This window comes from Plectrocnemia conspersa, unplaced genomic scaffold, assembly GCF_051122295.1.
Source record: "Plectrocnemia conspersa isolate PC_06_02 unplaced genomic scaffold, ASM5112229v1 ptg000013l, whole genome shotgun sequence".
Classification (NCBI taxonomy): domain Eukaryota; kingdom Metazoa; phylum Arthropoda; class Insecta; order Trichoptera; family Polycentropodidae; genus Plectrocnemia; species Plectrocnemia conspersa.
The window spans coordinates 4593856-4609899 of NW_028277177.1; the positions used below are offsets into that span (position 1 = coordinate 4593856).

A 16044-nucleotide genomic window follows, 5' to 3' on the forward strand; every position below is an offset into this window, starting at 1 on the left:
CTAAAGCGGGTGCAGTGTAAAAATGTTTTACCAAAAACAGTTTTTGTGGTGGTTTATATAATGCAAACATATTTATGAGACATTAATAAAAGTAGTCGATTATTTTATGTGGATATCGGCTACTTTTAAGCACTAATACAAAAGTGATACATATTAACGATAACGCTTACAATAAATATATAATATATCGATAGTCATTGTAAATTATAACCATTGTTTAATATTCGATAATCTCAACGTTCTTTGTATATGTAAATGAATAAAAACTGTTTCTCTGAATGTATAAAATTAAAATGATCTTTCATATTAATCTTACTCCATATATTTTTATTTATTTATAAATATTATATGTTTAATATATAAATTTGTTGGTCGTGTTTGTAAATTTTGTTTTTTTAGGCGTTGTTCTTCACCCTGCTCATTCATCATTTTTTTATATAGCAATTAGTTAACACTAAAATTTCATAATGTCATTTTTTTCACTATACTCTATTTAGGTGCAAGAATCGTTCGTTTTATTATTTAACAATAGTGATATCAGTAATCTTCCTCGATATATGTATTCTTTATTTATATTTATATGCGTGCTGTTTACATAAATAAATAATATAAACAATCAGCTGTGAATTTCGACTACAACCATCCGGAAGGTTGTTGGTGTCCGCTAAGTGGTATAATACCGGGCAATCGAGGCAAAACTACCATTTTTCCATTTTTGTGTGCCTGTAAAGAAGACAGATCTATTATTGTGCTGGAACTATAAGCAATAATTTACTAACAATCAGGACAACTTGAGACACATTTTACGTATTTTAAATATCATTAAAAGTATAATATAAACTAGAAGAAGAATTAAACAAGAGTACATGTTTTTTTAATACATTGAAGAAACACCGAAAAGCCAAAGAACGAATGTTAATACATAGAATAGCGATACACAATCTTTGCAATGCTGATGACATAATTATGATAAATTAATAAAATAATATATATTGGTAAGATAAACACAATAACACTACTACTGCACATATTTTGCATGCAAATTGAGTAACTGAAACTCTATTGCAGGTAAGTTTCACATTCATTTTATTCAATTGTGATAGAGCAACTGCTGCTAAATTCTCAATCAAAATAAGGATGTAGTAAGATACATGCAAATGTATTAAAATTACAAGATAAATTATTAGGCGTTAATTATATATAAAGATAGGCTTCAAAAATGAGCAATAGTAATACAAAATAAATATTTAGTAATAAGTAAGTAGAAAGCAACATTTAATATTATTGTGTAAATGTGTTAGGTGCTCGTTGCTTTAAAAACTAACGTAAATACAACGCTAATATACATATTCTAGAAAGGCTAAATAGTCGAATCTAAATCTGCAGGGGATTTTACATAATTGCTCAGTAGAAAACGTCAATTGAACAGAAGTGCTTTATAAACAAACCGCAAGAGAAATATTTATGTTTCTCTTGAGGTTTGTAGATATAGTGTTTATAGAAATAGTCCTATTTAGACCACCTAAGAATGGCACAAACTACAAAAAACCATTAATATCTATCACAATAATCAAAACGTCTTATCACTACTTATACAATGCATAGTGATCTTATTTTATCTAAAAATATGCATCGAAGCAATATGCATAGTCTTGCTTAACGAATAGTTATTGTTATTCTTCATCCTTTGTCTGCATTGGGAAATGATCACAATGGTTTTGTTTATAAAGTGCCACCCGAAATATAAACTAATGCCTTATTATACGCAAACATTGACTCTATGATAATTAGTCTAAATAGGCATTTTTCACATGCATTTAAGCATCTACGAGAACACACATAAAACATTTAATGCTTTCTAGCTTAAAGTGCTTTAGAGTTGAGATCAGAGAGAAAAAAATCAACTTACTTAGGCAAACATTTTTTTTATAATATTTTCTATAAGCTTAAGTAGCTCATTATAAAAAAGAATTGTATACCTAATATTTACTTTAATTATGCATCAAGATATTCATTAGTGAAATTAAAAAATCTAGGTAAAACTAATCTGTGATGATTAATCGGAATTAGAGTTATATAATAATCACTAATTTCGATTTAATAGACACGATAAAACTTGATTATCATTAAGGTCCATATGAGATTCGAACCCAGGTATTCCAGGTCAATAGTCAGCGACTAATACTAGTCGTCCATCATGCTGGATGGTTTCAAATGGCATCAAAAAGGACTTGCATTACTACTACTTTATTGTGAGAGATGTGTTTGTCACACAGTTTACGTGTTATAAGGTAACGCACACTTGCTCATGTCAGAACTGGGAGAAGAGAAGACACAGTAGATCAGAGACGAGAGAGACTCGTGAATTTTGAAAGGTACTAAAATTACTCTGCCACTGCAATTAATTTTCTATATTGATCAGGCGCGTACGGTGAGATACTTTCCCGTTCGCTCACTCGCGTGTTAAGTGACGAGAGTGAGAGAGCTAAGAGCGTACATTCTGCACGCCCTTATCTCTCACTCACTCTCGTCACTTACACATCAATACTAGTATCATTACCGTTCGTCAGTTTAAAATAGTGTCTCAATCTTAGTCTTGTTTGACTCAAAATATATAAATTTAAAAAAAATTGAAAACTGTCCCAAGTTATCCGATTTTACTTTACTTTGTTATAAGAAAGTTCTTGGTCTGAATTAATAGCATGCTAGGTTTGATGTTACATATTCTAATTTATACTTTTTGTGGTGATTCATCTAAAGATGTGAGCAAAGGTTCTAAAGAACTTCCAGCTGGTTTTGTTTCAGGAGTTGACTTCCTAGGCATTGTGCCACGACCGACGCTCTCCTCGGTCGTCGAAGGCGTCATTCCCTTTTCATCTACTGGAAAAAAATCAAATTAATTTGAACGTATATCCCCAAATTTTTTACATACCTCATGCGTCCGATTCATACCAGTTTGCCTTACAGTTTCTGTTTTGGGCTCACATTGCGCTTGTGAAGCGTGAGACGGATTAATAACGTCTGCTACTCTTATAGGAACACTACAAGCTCGTTTAAGGATCTTGAAAAAAAATAAAGAATATCATACATAGTGCAAAAATTCAGTTAAGATTATCAATATCATGAGATGACTTACTTTTTTGTTCGGTGGTGTAATATGTGGTGGTGGATCAGGACTTGCGTTTCTGGAGTCGGAGAATTTCTTTCGTTTTTTCTTTAAAGCTACTAATGCACTTATACCTAAAAAGGAGTGTTCTAATGTTTAAATATGTATTTTTGATCTTGAACTTAGTAAAGGGTATAAAATCAAAGGTGTATGAGTATTTAAATTTAAAATACTGCCTTTGATTTTATACCCATCGAACATACCGTGTGAATGTGAACGATGTTCACTGCCAGTGTTAGCATCATATTTAGACTTCGGAGGCTGTGGACGTTCCAAGCTTCGATTTGAGTCGCTGGGAGAATCTGTGTTATCACTGGGAGGACTGTTCGAATGACTGTGTGACGAATTTTGTCTACAGTGCGAATTACAGACGGAGTCTTCAGACCTGAAATAAAATTTTCATGATTCGATTTATATATCATCTTAAAAGCGACTAACTCATTCATAGATAGATAGCATAGAATGTGTACTCAAAAGTAGTTTATTATACTCGGTCAGTCAGTTATATAAAATACTTTATAAAAGATGATTCACGAATAACTTTACAAATTATTTCATCAAAGGTTAAACATATTTTTAAGTTGCACTTGAAATTTAATCGTGAATCAAATTTTATTTAATCATTTGATATGATTTTTGAAAAACAGTGTTTCTTACTGGAAAAATATTTCACCTTTGTATTATAATTGTTATTAACAATCCCCATTTACTACAGAGAAGAAATATGTCAGTAACTTGCAGTAATAGATACTGAGATATTGCTTAACAGTGACAACATAACATCGATTATTATGCAAGACAACTAACTACATTTCATTGTGAATGTCATTACCTGCTTCTTCCAATTAATCTACTAACTCTTCCAACTTTAGCTGCTTCTATAAGCGTCCCCCATCTTCTTTTGTGCGAAGATGAGCGTTTCGAATGGAACCTTTGCACACACACACATAAATTTATTTTCATGGCTAAGAAAAAATATGTCGATGGCCTTAAGTGTAAATTGGTATAATACTCAATAATGCCACTTTGCCATATAAGCAACTAATCACAAAAAAAAAACGTTTTGACTCTATTGTTTCAGTGAAATGAAACACTGAAAAAATACTCAATGAACTAATATTTTTTGCCTAAGAAAAGATAAGTATAATATAATATGTTCATAAATACAACACAAATACAAGGAATGTTTAGATAGTTAACGTTATTAAATTATTATAAGCAGATAGAACAAATCTTGACATGTTGCGTAACAGATATACCAGAACCGTTTTTAGGCATGGTGAGATAAGGGGTGACTCATTAATCAGTCATCCACATCTTTGCAGTATGGACTTTCAGGCATAGTTTAAAAAGTGTTACTCATTATGAGTCATTCGATTCTAAGAATCAGACATGTTCGCATGTTGCACCGAGCGTTCCCACTGCACTTTTGACGTGAATTTTTGACTTCTGAGAAGTGATAATTGTTTTTGCACCCTCCTATTGACCAAAATACGATTTAAATACACTTTTGCTAATAATCTCATATCAGTAATAATATCGGCTAGGATAGCTGTCATCTTTTTAAAACATAGTGTAATATCCAAGTGCAGACAAACTATGGAGCAATATGCAATATGAATTACATATATATTTGGGTATTTGAAATTGTTTTACAAAACTTACTTCCCATCATATGTAGCAATTCTTCTATAAAACAGTTCGATTTTATTTCTAAAAAAAGCCAAAAACAGGTGGTTATATTTAACTCAATAAATGTTGGAAGTTTGAGTGAAACCCAAAATTGTATATTTTTAAAACAATTTTAAACTGTTGATTACAGACAGCCAAGTTTTATTAAAAATACTTGATATTTAAGAAAGATTTGGTTCTAACAGTGACTAAAATTCAGTGTGCATACGCGTTAAAAGCGCAATAAACAAAAACACTGACACGTGAAATTGTTATGTCAACAGGACGATTAGAAATCTGAAGGAATAGCTAAAAAACAGACTTAACGTTCGTTCATACAAATGCTAATTAATTACATTACAAAAAAGCAGTAGGTTAAATGCGAAATGACAATTATGAAATTAGAAAATCTGTATCTGCTTAAACTATGACTGTTACGCAAATATTTTAATAGAAAACGACGGAAATAAACAAACCGTCGCGTCTAATTAGCGCTTATCAATTCGGAATACGCTTTTGTCAGCACTTCCATTCGGAATTTGATTCCATCAGCACTACCGTTTGGAATTTACTTCTGAGAAAAATTTCTCTACTTAATATTCCTGACTATATATGGGCACAATAGAGTTGAAAACAATAAAATCGCAACAAATGGAGCTAAACCCGATTTTTTGAGATTGAGATACAAACACAATCTGTAAATAACTTTACTTCATAAAATAAGCACGGTAACATAGATTTTATAACTGCAAGTATATATAACATATAAATAAATATTTTGAACAAATATTTAAATTGATTAAAAATGATATATTATACTTTATAAAATAGTGATGCAAAATTCATTATTATCTTCTACAGAATTGGCGTACCTTTCAAAGTAAACGTAAAAATTAAGAGTGATATTTTTCATTAATAATATGGGTACTGTAGTAACCATTCTAAATGATCACGTTGTAATTATTTTTTTTTGTTCTTATTCACGTGCGTGAAAACAACAGAATTTGTGTGAACCGGTAGAAATTAATTTTTAAATCACAATGGACTTGCGGTATGACGCTAAAAATTTCATTGAGCAGGTAGTGAAACTATCGCTGTTAATTTTACGCAAATTTAAATGCAATGCATCTGTAGGTTATATGATATTAACGGGATTTGAATATCACTTAAATAATCAACCCATTTCTTAGATAATATAAGCTCACCATCAGTGGAGCTAGCGCAAAATTGACACAGATTGTATAATCCGCAGCTAAGCAAACTTTACACTTCGATCGTCCATTTTAATTCCGCTATATTCAATCGCCAAGAGTTAATTCAAGCACCATAACGAATTTACTTACGACTGACGACACAAATGTTTTAGTGTAAGATTAAAAACAAATATTGACTACATTGTCTTTTGACAATTATAAAGCTGGACAATTTACACTTAAGGCCATCGGTATGCTACACACATGTATGTTTATTTATTTCTATGTATTATATAGCACTGTTTTTTATTTACCTGCCCATGTTAAGGGTGAGTCCACGATGATAAGGATTTACGTCGCTGCTGAGTGAACTCTGAGAGGTTCTCAAAGAGTGATGAGGAGCTTTGTGGACGCTCCCACCGCCACCGAATATCCCAGAAAAGGTAGAACCAAACATCTCGTGTCCGTGGCTTTGATCTGAATGCTACGTACAAAAACACATCGGTCAGATTTTATAATAATATTTTTTTTAATGACATGTGTTTTAAAATTGTGTATGTGCAAAGCAATATTATTAAAAATATTAAATAAAATATTATAGTGAGATTAAAATTTGGTGTTATTAATATTAAAATAACGAATCGATCTTATATTTTTTTAATATAATCTACAGTTAATTAAATATTATTAGAAGTATAAACAGGCTATTACAAACTTAGATCTATACTTTATAAATATAAATTGTATAAATTGATCCTTAAGTGACCATATAGAGTAATTTATTTATGATATAATAGCCTTTGAAACAATTTTAAGATACCCGTTGAAAATATAAAGAGAATAAATATAATTTATATTTAGTTTCAAATAATTATTTACGTATCTAGAATTCTGTATTTTACTCAATCTACCAGATATTCTGACTGCTTGATTCAAAAACGAATGTCTAGAAAGTAGCACATCTGTCATTAAATTTTGAGTATATATTGTCATATTAAATATATATCTGTGTTCGTTTTACTAAGTGTGTATATAAAATTATACATTATTAGTGAGTATGTGATATTGTGCAGTATTAGTAATGGTTATTACATCGTTACACTGTGATATAGCTGTAATAAGAACGAAATTTTATTATTCGGTTATGACTTAAGCATTATTTTGCAGCAACTTTTGATGAGGCACTCGTGACGGTGTAAGCATTGCCAACTCTTGGTGACTGTTACCATCGACATCCAACATCCACAAACCTGGTGGTGGAGAGACGCAATGAACTCCGCGACAGGAGGTAATGTTACGTTATTCGCCGGCGCTATGTTGAAGCCCTTCATCAGTCGCCTCTCCTTCTGCCGGTTCTTCTTGCCACCAGAACCTGAAAAAGAAAGTTCTGTACCGCCCTTTATATGATATTCTTTACTTTCTTACATATCCTTAAAAAATATTAAAAATGCACCAAACGTATGCTTGGTACAAAGGACCCTAATAATTTATGTGAATTTCAGATTGGGTAAGAAGGACCATCTGTGACCCTCAGGTCGATTCGGTTGGCTGTGTAGTACATATGTAATCTTGAGAATAACGTTTGAAATACGAGATACCGTGGATAGATTGTGATAGATGTTGGTTTAAATATTTCATGAAGACACTTTTATGTCAATGCAAATGATATGTTTTAGAGTGCTCATATAATATATTTTTTTTCTGGTATAAAAATAAAATCTGTGAGCTCAACAATAATAAAAAAAGCATATCTTAAACATAGTAAATACATATTATAAAATAGGTAATACAAAAAATATAAGGTGCTAAAAATATTAAGAGTAAACTCAGAATCATGACTTGAAAGCTCGATATGTGCTTTATTTATTTAAATCTTAGCTTTTGTACAGACTAATTCTCGTAGCTAGTGTACTAAAATAAAACACACAAAAAACGTGGTAATGGCTTTATTGGAAAGATAATTTTATGCACTTAGTGTTTTAATATGATTTAAAGTCCACTTTTTCGAGCAGCTAGGGCCGTATATCGGCAATAACGCGGCGAATGTTGGCTTCCGAGTCGTTTATCGGCATAGACTAGCGATTTCACATATGCCCACAGAAAATAGTCCAAAGGTATTAAATCACACGATCTTGGAGGCTAATTCACAGGCCCATTACGCAAAATTGTGCGCTTATTGAATGTTTTCTTCAATAAATTGATTGTAGCGCGCGCTGTGTGGCATGTTGCACCGTCTTGTTGAAACCAAAGCTTTTCAAGATTAATACCATTCAATTGGAAAACGATAAAGTCAGTAATCATGGATTTATAGCGCTCTCTATTGATTGAGACGTTCTGGCCGGCATTATTTTTGAGGAAATATAGACCAATGATTCCACCAGCCCATAAAGCATACTAAACAGTGACTTTTAATGGCTTGTGGATTTTATTTACTCTTCACACACGCTGTACAAAATTTTGTGGTGAAAATGAGGTTCAAGAACAAACTCGTTTTTGGCCCATTCACCGAACGTACGACGCACACGATGGTCAAGCATGAAGTGGATTTTGTAAGCTCATAAACCAATTCTTTCCGCAAAATCTTTCATCAAGTGCATGAACACGGCTACAATTGCTGTGCACGATGGAGAATCAGCTCATTCGGGTCCTCCTCAATAATACGCTCCATAGCAGAAACAGCTTCGGTGCGCAATGTACGACGTCTCTGCGGATGCGTATTATCAATTAGAGTATGCGTGGTGTGAAAACGATCCATGGTTAATCGAATTGCTTGGATAGACGTTTATGTCGGCGTAAAATGGAAGTAGCGCAGAGTAAGTTTTGTGAACTGAACCATGATTTACAAAATAAATTTGCACAATTTGCAAGCGTTGTTCTGGCGTAAGTCTATTCATGGTGAAATGGCAAGCCAGATTGAACACAAATCAGCAGTCAGTTGTCCAATTGATTGTCACTGGAAAAAGTCTGCCCAATTTGAAAAACAAACCTCTAAAAAACACCATTTAATTTTAAGTGAGCGTTTTAGAGCGCTGAAGTTCTGGTTGCAACGGTTAGGGATAAGGACGCAATCGCGACTCTCTAGAATACACGACAGTCCACATCTGAAAATCGTCAAGCATCGACGGATTGTCGGCACCACTCTGTACTAAAAAAATGTATAGCAACGCTCCTAGCAAAAAGGTACTATGATATAAATACTGTAGCTGCTCTTGTAAAAATATCTAACAAATTTATTTTGCATCATCTTTAATAACACTATCTAGTGTGGACTTTTTTCGGAACAGTTGGAAGCATAACGTTTTTTCTCGTTCTACTATTCGCTAGAAAGAATTAAAAAAAGCTTTACCTCTGACATTAAAACGCTATTTAGAAACACGCTGGAGCACAAGAATAGAAGCTGTCACAGCTATTCATAGAGAAAACGTTAGTCGAACTTTTAGAAAATGTGCCAAAAGATCCAGATATGACGTTTGAAATTAAAGGCGATACAACACAATCGCTATACAATATTTTTAATTTTAATTTCATTGTTCTGCTTAATTTAACTCGATCTTTAACTGCGATCTTAACATCAAAAGATGTTAAGATCGCAGGAACGATGTTTCAATTTTTTCCAGGGGAGAGGGAAGGCTAAAATAGGCCAATTATTGGTAGTTTTTAAGATTTTAACTTCATTAGAATTCGTAGTATTTCATTAAATGACATGCATTTTTCTGGACGAATTCAAGAGGGAACAAATATCACTACCTACGTTCTCCAATGACGCCCCTGTTTAAAATCCATGTGCAGTCATATTAAGACTTTTATAACAATATTATGATTTACAATTAGTGAGAATTAAATGAAGCGTATCTATTATAATTATTTATCGTGTCAACTATATATTTGTACATTAAATTAAATAAAAAAATTATGAGCGTCAACTCGACACGATTTATAATTATTTTGCTATCTCTAAAAAATGTCACCTTTTGTCAAAATATATACGATTAAAACTCGCAGAAATAGCAGACCGTAATGTGTTTCATATTCGATTAATGAGGAACAGCTAAGGCAGTACGGATGCTCCGTGAATAATATGACTGTATGATCCTGTAGTTTTAGTGACTGATTAATTTAAATAATTTAATATTCCGGTTTTCAAGTTAAAACGTAATGACATGATTAATGCTCGATTTTAAATAACCTTCACGATATTTATATGTGAGATTAGAAAAATCTAGGAAAACATAATCTCTGATGATCAAACTAAATAGCACATATTAAGCAAAAATTTAAATCTTCTAGACAATAAAAGTGTCATTGAGTTACATTACTAAACTTTCATGTTACAATAAATTTTACTTCTTAAAATTTTAATATTTTCGCTAGTGTATATAATTTAAGTTATTATTTCGTGTAAAAATACAATAAAGGAGTAGCGGGAAAATGTTAATAAAGTATTCATCAAATTATAAATAAATATCTTAATATAAATATCATACATTTTATGTTCATATAAAATAGATATGTAAAAACTTTAGAGTGCCCAAACAATTATAATAAAAAACACAAAGAACTATGTTAAACGTTAATCAAGTTATATTATACATGTTTTAATTTTACTAAATATATTAAGCAAGTGTTTTGATATTTATGATTTTTTAAAAGTACAACAATATTATTCTCATGCATTAAAACTAATTAAATTTATATTTATATGAACTCAATTTAATTTAAATTATTTAATACATTAATTATACTATCCATTGGTAATTAATATATAAACTGATTTTATTCTAACGCTTATAAATTTGCCCTTATCGCCCATTAATTCAGAATTTGCACTAAAATAAATTATATATTTAAATGATTAAAAGCAATTTGATGAAGTAAAGATATATCTATACATTAAATTAAAAAATAGAATAAAAAAACAGAACGAAATAAAAATAATATTTAAAAACAAAAAAGTTGAGGATCCGCTATTCGCACACTTGCTAGCTTCGGTATCTCACGACAGTGAGGTACCGACAGATAGTAATACAAATTATATTTTTATTATAAGTTTATTAATGCCATTATATTAGGTAAATTGTAGAAAATTTAGTATTTTTAGCATCTCTATATTGAACATTCATAGTATAAATCAAGATAGTGTTCTAAACGAAAAATAGTATTAATACTGAAAAATAGTGTTCTAAACGAAAATATCTAGAGTGATTCTGCAGATTTTTTATAATGAGCTTTACCCTTGTTTTTTCATATTAAATAAATTAAAATAATAATAAATTATTGTTAAAATTTTGGTTTAATACTTCCATATACAATAAAATATCAGTATTAAATTAAATACTGGTAATATAAAAACCATATTGTGAATTGATTAAATTTCACCAAAGCTTGAATGGCATCTAAAAATAGATTTTTAAGTAATCAAAGTGTTTCACGTTTTTAATAATTGATAATTGTTAATTAATATTAAGCATTTTATTGTAGATGTTTTTTCAAAACACTTTAATAAAATTATAATAAAATATTTTGGCACGTTCAACAGAAATTCATAGAAATATTCTCACGTTAAATGCCAGAAGGACGGAGAAGCAGTACCGGCATATAGCTGGAGGAGACAGCTATACAATTCAATACTCTAGAAAAGGTTAAGTAATAGTGCACGCCACTTGAAAGGATATTCAGAGGTCGGCAACCCGAGCTACGTGGAAATATTTCATAATGCATAAAGCGAATTAACACTCCCTGCTTAAAGGTACACGTATTTATAGAGCATGTGATATTTATATATTAAGGGTAGCGGGAACAAAACCGTTTATGGCATTAATAATTTCCAGCACAACCTCACCGACAATAATTAGGTCTTTGTCTGCTCTTATATTAAACATTAATTAAGTATTGTGTTTTACACAGTTTTTTTTTGAGAAAAATGGTTTAAAAAATAGATAATCACCTGAGCCAGCTCCACTCGCAGTCGATGTGTTCATTCCGCTATTCTTGAGGATTTCGACAAGTTCACATCTAAAAGCAGATATGTCTTGCTTTATCTCGTTGACGTCGTCTTCTGTAACGCCTTGAGATTCTGCCTTTCTCTGCTGCACGGTCACATAGCGCCTCACCAGATTCCGCATAATACTCTGAAAATCCATGCAAGACAACATAGTAACTCACACATCCCTAAATTACCATATATGTTTTTTCTTCAATGGAAAAAATTATATACAGTAACAGTAAACTTATCAATTACCTGATATCGAAAATCTCTCTCACTCGCTTGTTTCACCTTCCGCTTAAAACAAGAATTGAAATTAAATAATAGTCAAGGTTGAAGAACTAATCTACGACGAAAATCGATCTTTCATATCCAGTACGCATTCAGACATATTCGAGATCTTGTATCATAAACGACAATAATATATCTTATAAATACAACAGTTTTTAATACTGTAGACATTATATAATACGAAGATCTTTGACCAAGTCAGAGCTGTATATAGATATTATTTTTATATAACTATAATCATACTTGAAAAATCAATGGTAAGTACATTAAAGCAGTATCTATATTTATAACTGATGAAAAATACATTTAATTGATTGAATCGCTTGATAATATTATATATTGTATATTATTATATAAACAAATCCTTAAGAATACTTATCATTTTAGAACATCTAAACAATGTCAAATTTGTATTTTTTGTGACACCAGGAATCAATCACAATGGTAACGTTTATAGGCACTCAGGAAAAATAATCGTGTTTCAATAGATATGGGTTACTTATTGGCTTTAATAAACATTTTTCCTATTCGTCCAAGCTTCTTTTAAATTACGTATAATATAGTTGACACTTGCTTATTTCTATACTCGCGAAATTCAAGGCAAGATCAGTTCTTTTAGAAACCAATAGCCCAATACAATTTTTTTATTAAGCTGCTCTCTTCCGTGTTCGACTTTGCCACCCAATACTGACACCGGTGTATTAGTAAACATATTAGCTTGTGAAATAAAAATAAATATCAAAAATATTAGTCACAAGAAAATTTGCACATATAATTTTTTTACTTAAGAGAATTCAGAACAAATATTGTATTTTTATATTCATAGACAGTTACCGTGAAAACTTTAAACTTTTCATACTCAAAAGCTTGTTTAAAATACGATTTATTCTCATACTTCTGCAGGAACCACTTCAGGAGCCTAGTGAATTGTTACAAAAATCAGAGATTGCGCGGAATTTATTTTTCCATGTATTTTATTTATGTAATTTGATATTTTCTATAATGGGAGGAATGTAAGAGTGTGTCGAAAAAATATGGCAGTAATAACTCACAAAAGATATTTTATTGATATTAATATTTACTACATTATGTTCAGAAATCTCAGTCAGTAGGCAGTATTTAACAAAAGCATTTCATTTGGCCAATTTTTATAAATAAAGTTGTAATGCATTTATTATTTTTATATTAAATCTTCCGTTGGAACCTAATGCGTTACAGTGGAGTAAATCTGTAACATACAGCGGTATAAAGCGGTAGGGGTGTAACACAAACATGATTAAATTTTTCTCATTATTTAATATCGACAACACTTAATTTTGAATCAAGTATAGTAACCCATTTAATTTGTGTTTTTAGGGACCTTACTAAAAACCAGCAAGTCCTTGAAACCAATACTAAAAACGAGTTTTTCTATTTTTTGGCATAATACAACCGCATATTGGATTGGATGAGAAGCACTCACATAAAATGCACTTTGCCACAAGAGTTCTAAACAAAGGATACTGTTACACAATACAAAGCTCAGTGTATAAAACTACATCGCTTTATACACCAAGTCATTCGGCTTTGTATTTTATCACTGACAGTAACATTTGTTGAGATCCCTTTTTTGTGGTAGGTACCTGGACTCTCCACATTCGCTTTGTATCATTTCAGGTATTTAGTAAATATTACCAAAATTTATTTAGTTGTCTAATTTATTTGTGCGAAGTTTCTTGCCCAGAATCATCACATTGGCTAAACAATAAGAGTAGAAATGCAAAGGATTTTTTCTAACTCTGAGAAAGTTAGGGGTTATTTAAGTTAAATTAGGACCATCGTAACCTAACAGATTACCTCAATGGATCACGATGGTCGAAAATAATAATGCACTATATAAAAAACATTTATATAATTCGAGCACAACATAGTCCAAGAAATAATATTTATGAACATATCACGTTGAAGTGATTCTGTAATAAAAAATGTTTTTTATTAGATTTTTATCGACCCTCAAGCGTGAATCGACCCATAAAAATGTCATATCGATCTTTAGAGATCTGTTTTTTTTTAAAACTATTTTGGTGAAGTCCATAATTTTTTTTATTTGGATTATTAATAATTGTATATTGTGTTCTATTAACAATAATGTTGCAGTTCGAGCCAGCAGACTCGTATTTTTATTTATGAAAATGCGTTAATATTAAAAAAACAACCCCGGCTGCAAAGTGACATCTATTAATTATAAATTGTATTACACATAATAATTTATAATAAATTATGTATATGTCACTGTTTCCCAGACTTTCAGTCTGCTTGTTAATACTTGTGGATATTTATTATGTCTGATTGATTCAATTGGTACAGATTAAACCCGTTGTAACACATTGGGCTTAACAAAAGCTTTATATTTCCTCACTTTTTTAACACAATATTTTTTTGGAAAGACAATAAAATCATTTATGGTCAAACAAGTCAGTTTTTTAATTGTTTTATTAACTAGAAAAATATTTTGATCAATTAACAATATATTATAATTCATAAGATATGACATTTAATCGTAAACTAAGCGAATAAAAGACATTTTTTAGTTCATTTAAGAATTAAAAAAAATAGTTTTGAAAGACATTGTGTTTTTTTAAAGCTCACTTCAATGTATAAAGATTGCAAAGTTTTTGAACGATGAAATAAATGTTAAAAAAAGTAAAAAAATGTGCTCAAAATTCATTTTTATAATTATGATGCATAAAAATAATATTGTTGTACTTTAATAAATCAGATAGTTCCTACATATATCGTATATAAATATAAAAGCGATTTAATATAAATATAGTATACGTTATCAATAGGTTCCTCAAGGATCCAATCTGGGACCTCTGCTTTTTGTGTTATTTATTAATGACATAAATACAGCAATTAAAAATTCAAGTTTTCTTCTGTACGCAGATGATTTAAAATTATATAAATGCATTCGATCTGTTGCGGACTCCTTCTCTCTACAAAGTGATTTAGACTCTCTGTGGAGATGGGCTTCCGTTAACCGTCTGCCCTTTAGTGTCGGAAAGTGCCATACTGTGTCATTTTCTCGATCCCGTTCGCCATCAGCTTATTTCTACCATCTCGGTGGTAACATTTTGACTAGAGAAACTTCCATTAAAGATCTCGGAATCACTTTCGAGAGCAAATGGAGGTTCTCTCTACACATACACGACGTCTGTGATAAATCTTCCAAGATGCTCGGCTTTGTTATGAGGAATGCCTTTCACTTTGACGATCCGTCAGTTATTCGCATCCTCTATGACACCTTAGTTCGTAGCATTCTTGAATCGGGATTTATAATTTGGAATCCCCAAATAGCCAAATATTCCCTTTTAGTGGAAAAAATTCAAAAAAGGTATTTAAGATACATTTACAAAAGGACATTTGGTTATTATCCGTACTTATATCCCAGCGCCTTTCTTTTAGGGGCGTTGGGATATGATTCGCTGAATTCTCGCAGAAAGCTGTATGTCGCAAAGCATTTTTTCAAACTACTAAAAGGTGCTGTCGACAATCCAGCTATTCTCGAGGAATTCCAGTTTTGGGTTCCGGAACATTTTCGAGAATCACGATCGAGACCTCTTTTGATGGCAGTTAGGGCTAGGACATCCGCACTTGCCGACTCGCCTATGGCTGTGGCCATACGGCTCCTTAATACGCTTGCATTACATATTGACCTGTTTAATGTTGGCTACAAGGAGCTGATCCAGTTTGTCTCATTT

At 31.2% G+C, this 16044-nt stretch overlaps 1 protein-coding gene across 8 annotated transcripts in view; it reads right to left on the reverse strand.

Moving 5' to 3' along the window:
• Positions 1 to 385: 385 nt before the first annotated feature.
• Positions 386 to 16044, reverse strand: part of Trpgamma (Transient receptor potential cation channel gamma) — a 217182-nt gene continuing 201523 nt past the window's right edge. For 2 of the 8 annotated variants that reach the window (XM_088201848.1, XM_088201856.1), the window contains exons 17-26: positions 12269 to 12310; positions 11975 to 12158; positions 7281 to 7417; positions 6345 to 6514; positions 3999 to 4097; positions 3370 to 3551; positions 3137 to 3255; positions 2953 to 3061; positions 2738 to 2880; positions 386 to 723 (exon numbers count right to left, since the gene is read on the reverse strand). In XM_088201848.1, the coding sequence (XP_088057974.1) occupies positions 634 to 723; positions 2738 to 2880; positions 2953 to 3061; positions 3137 to 3255; positions 3370 to 3551; positions 3999 to 4097; positions 6345 to 6514; positions 7281 to 7417; positions 11975 to 12158; positions 12269 to 12310 (1275 nt within the window). In that variant the 3' untranslated portion in view covers positions 386 to 633. The remainder of the gene's footprint in view (positions 724 to 2737; positions 2881 to 2952; positions 3062 to 3136; positions 3256 to 3369; positions 3552 to 3998; positions 4098 to 6344; positions 6515 to 7280; positions 7418 to 11974; positions 12159 to 12268; positions 12311 to 16044) is intronic. The other 6 variants (XM_088201849.1, XM_088201855.1, XM_088201854.1 and 3 more) reach the window with 6 other exon arrangements.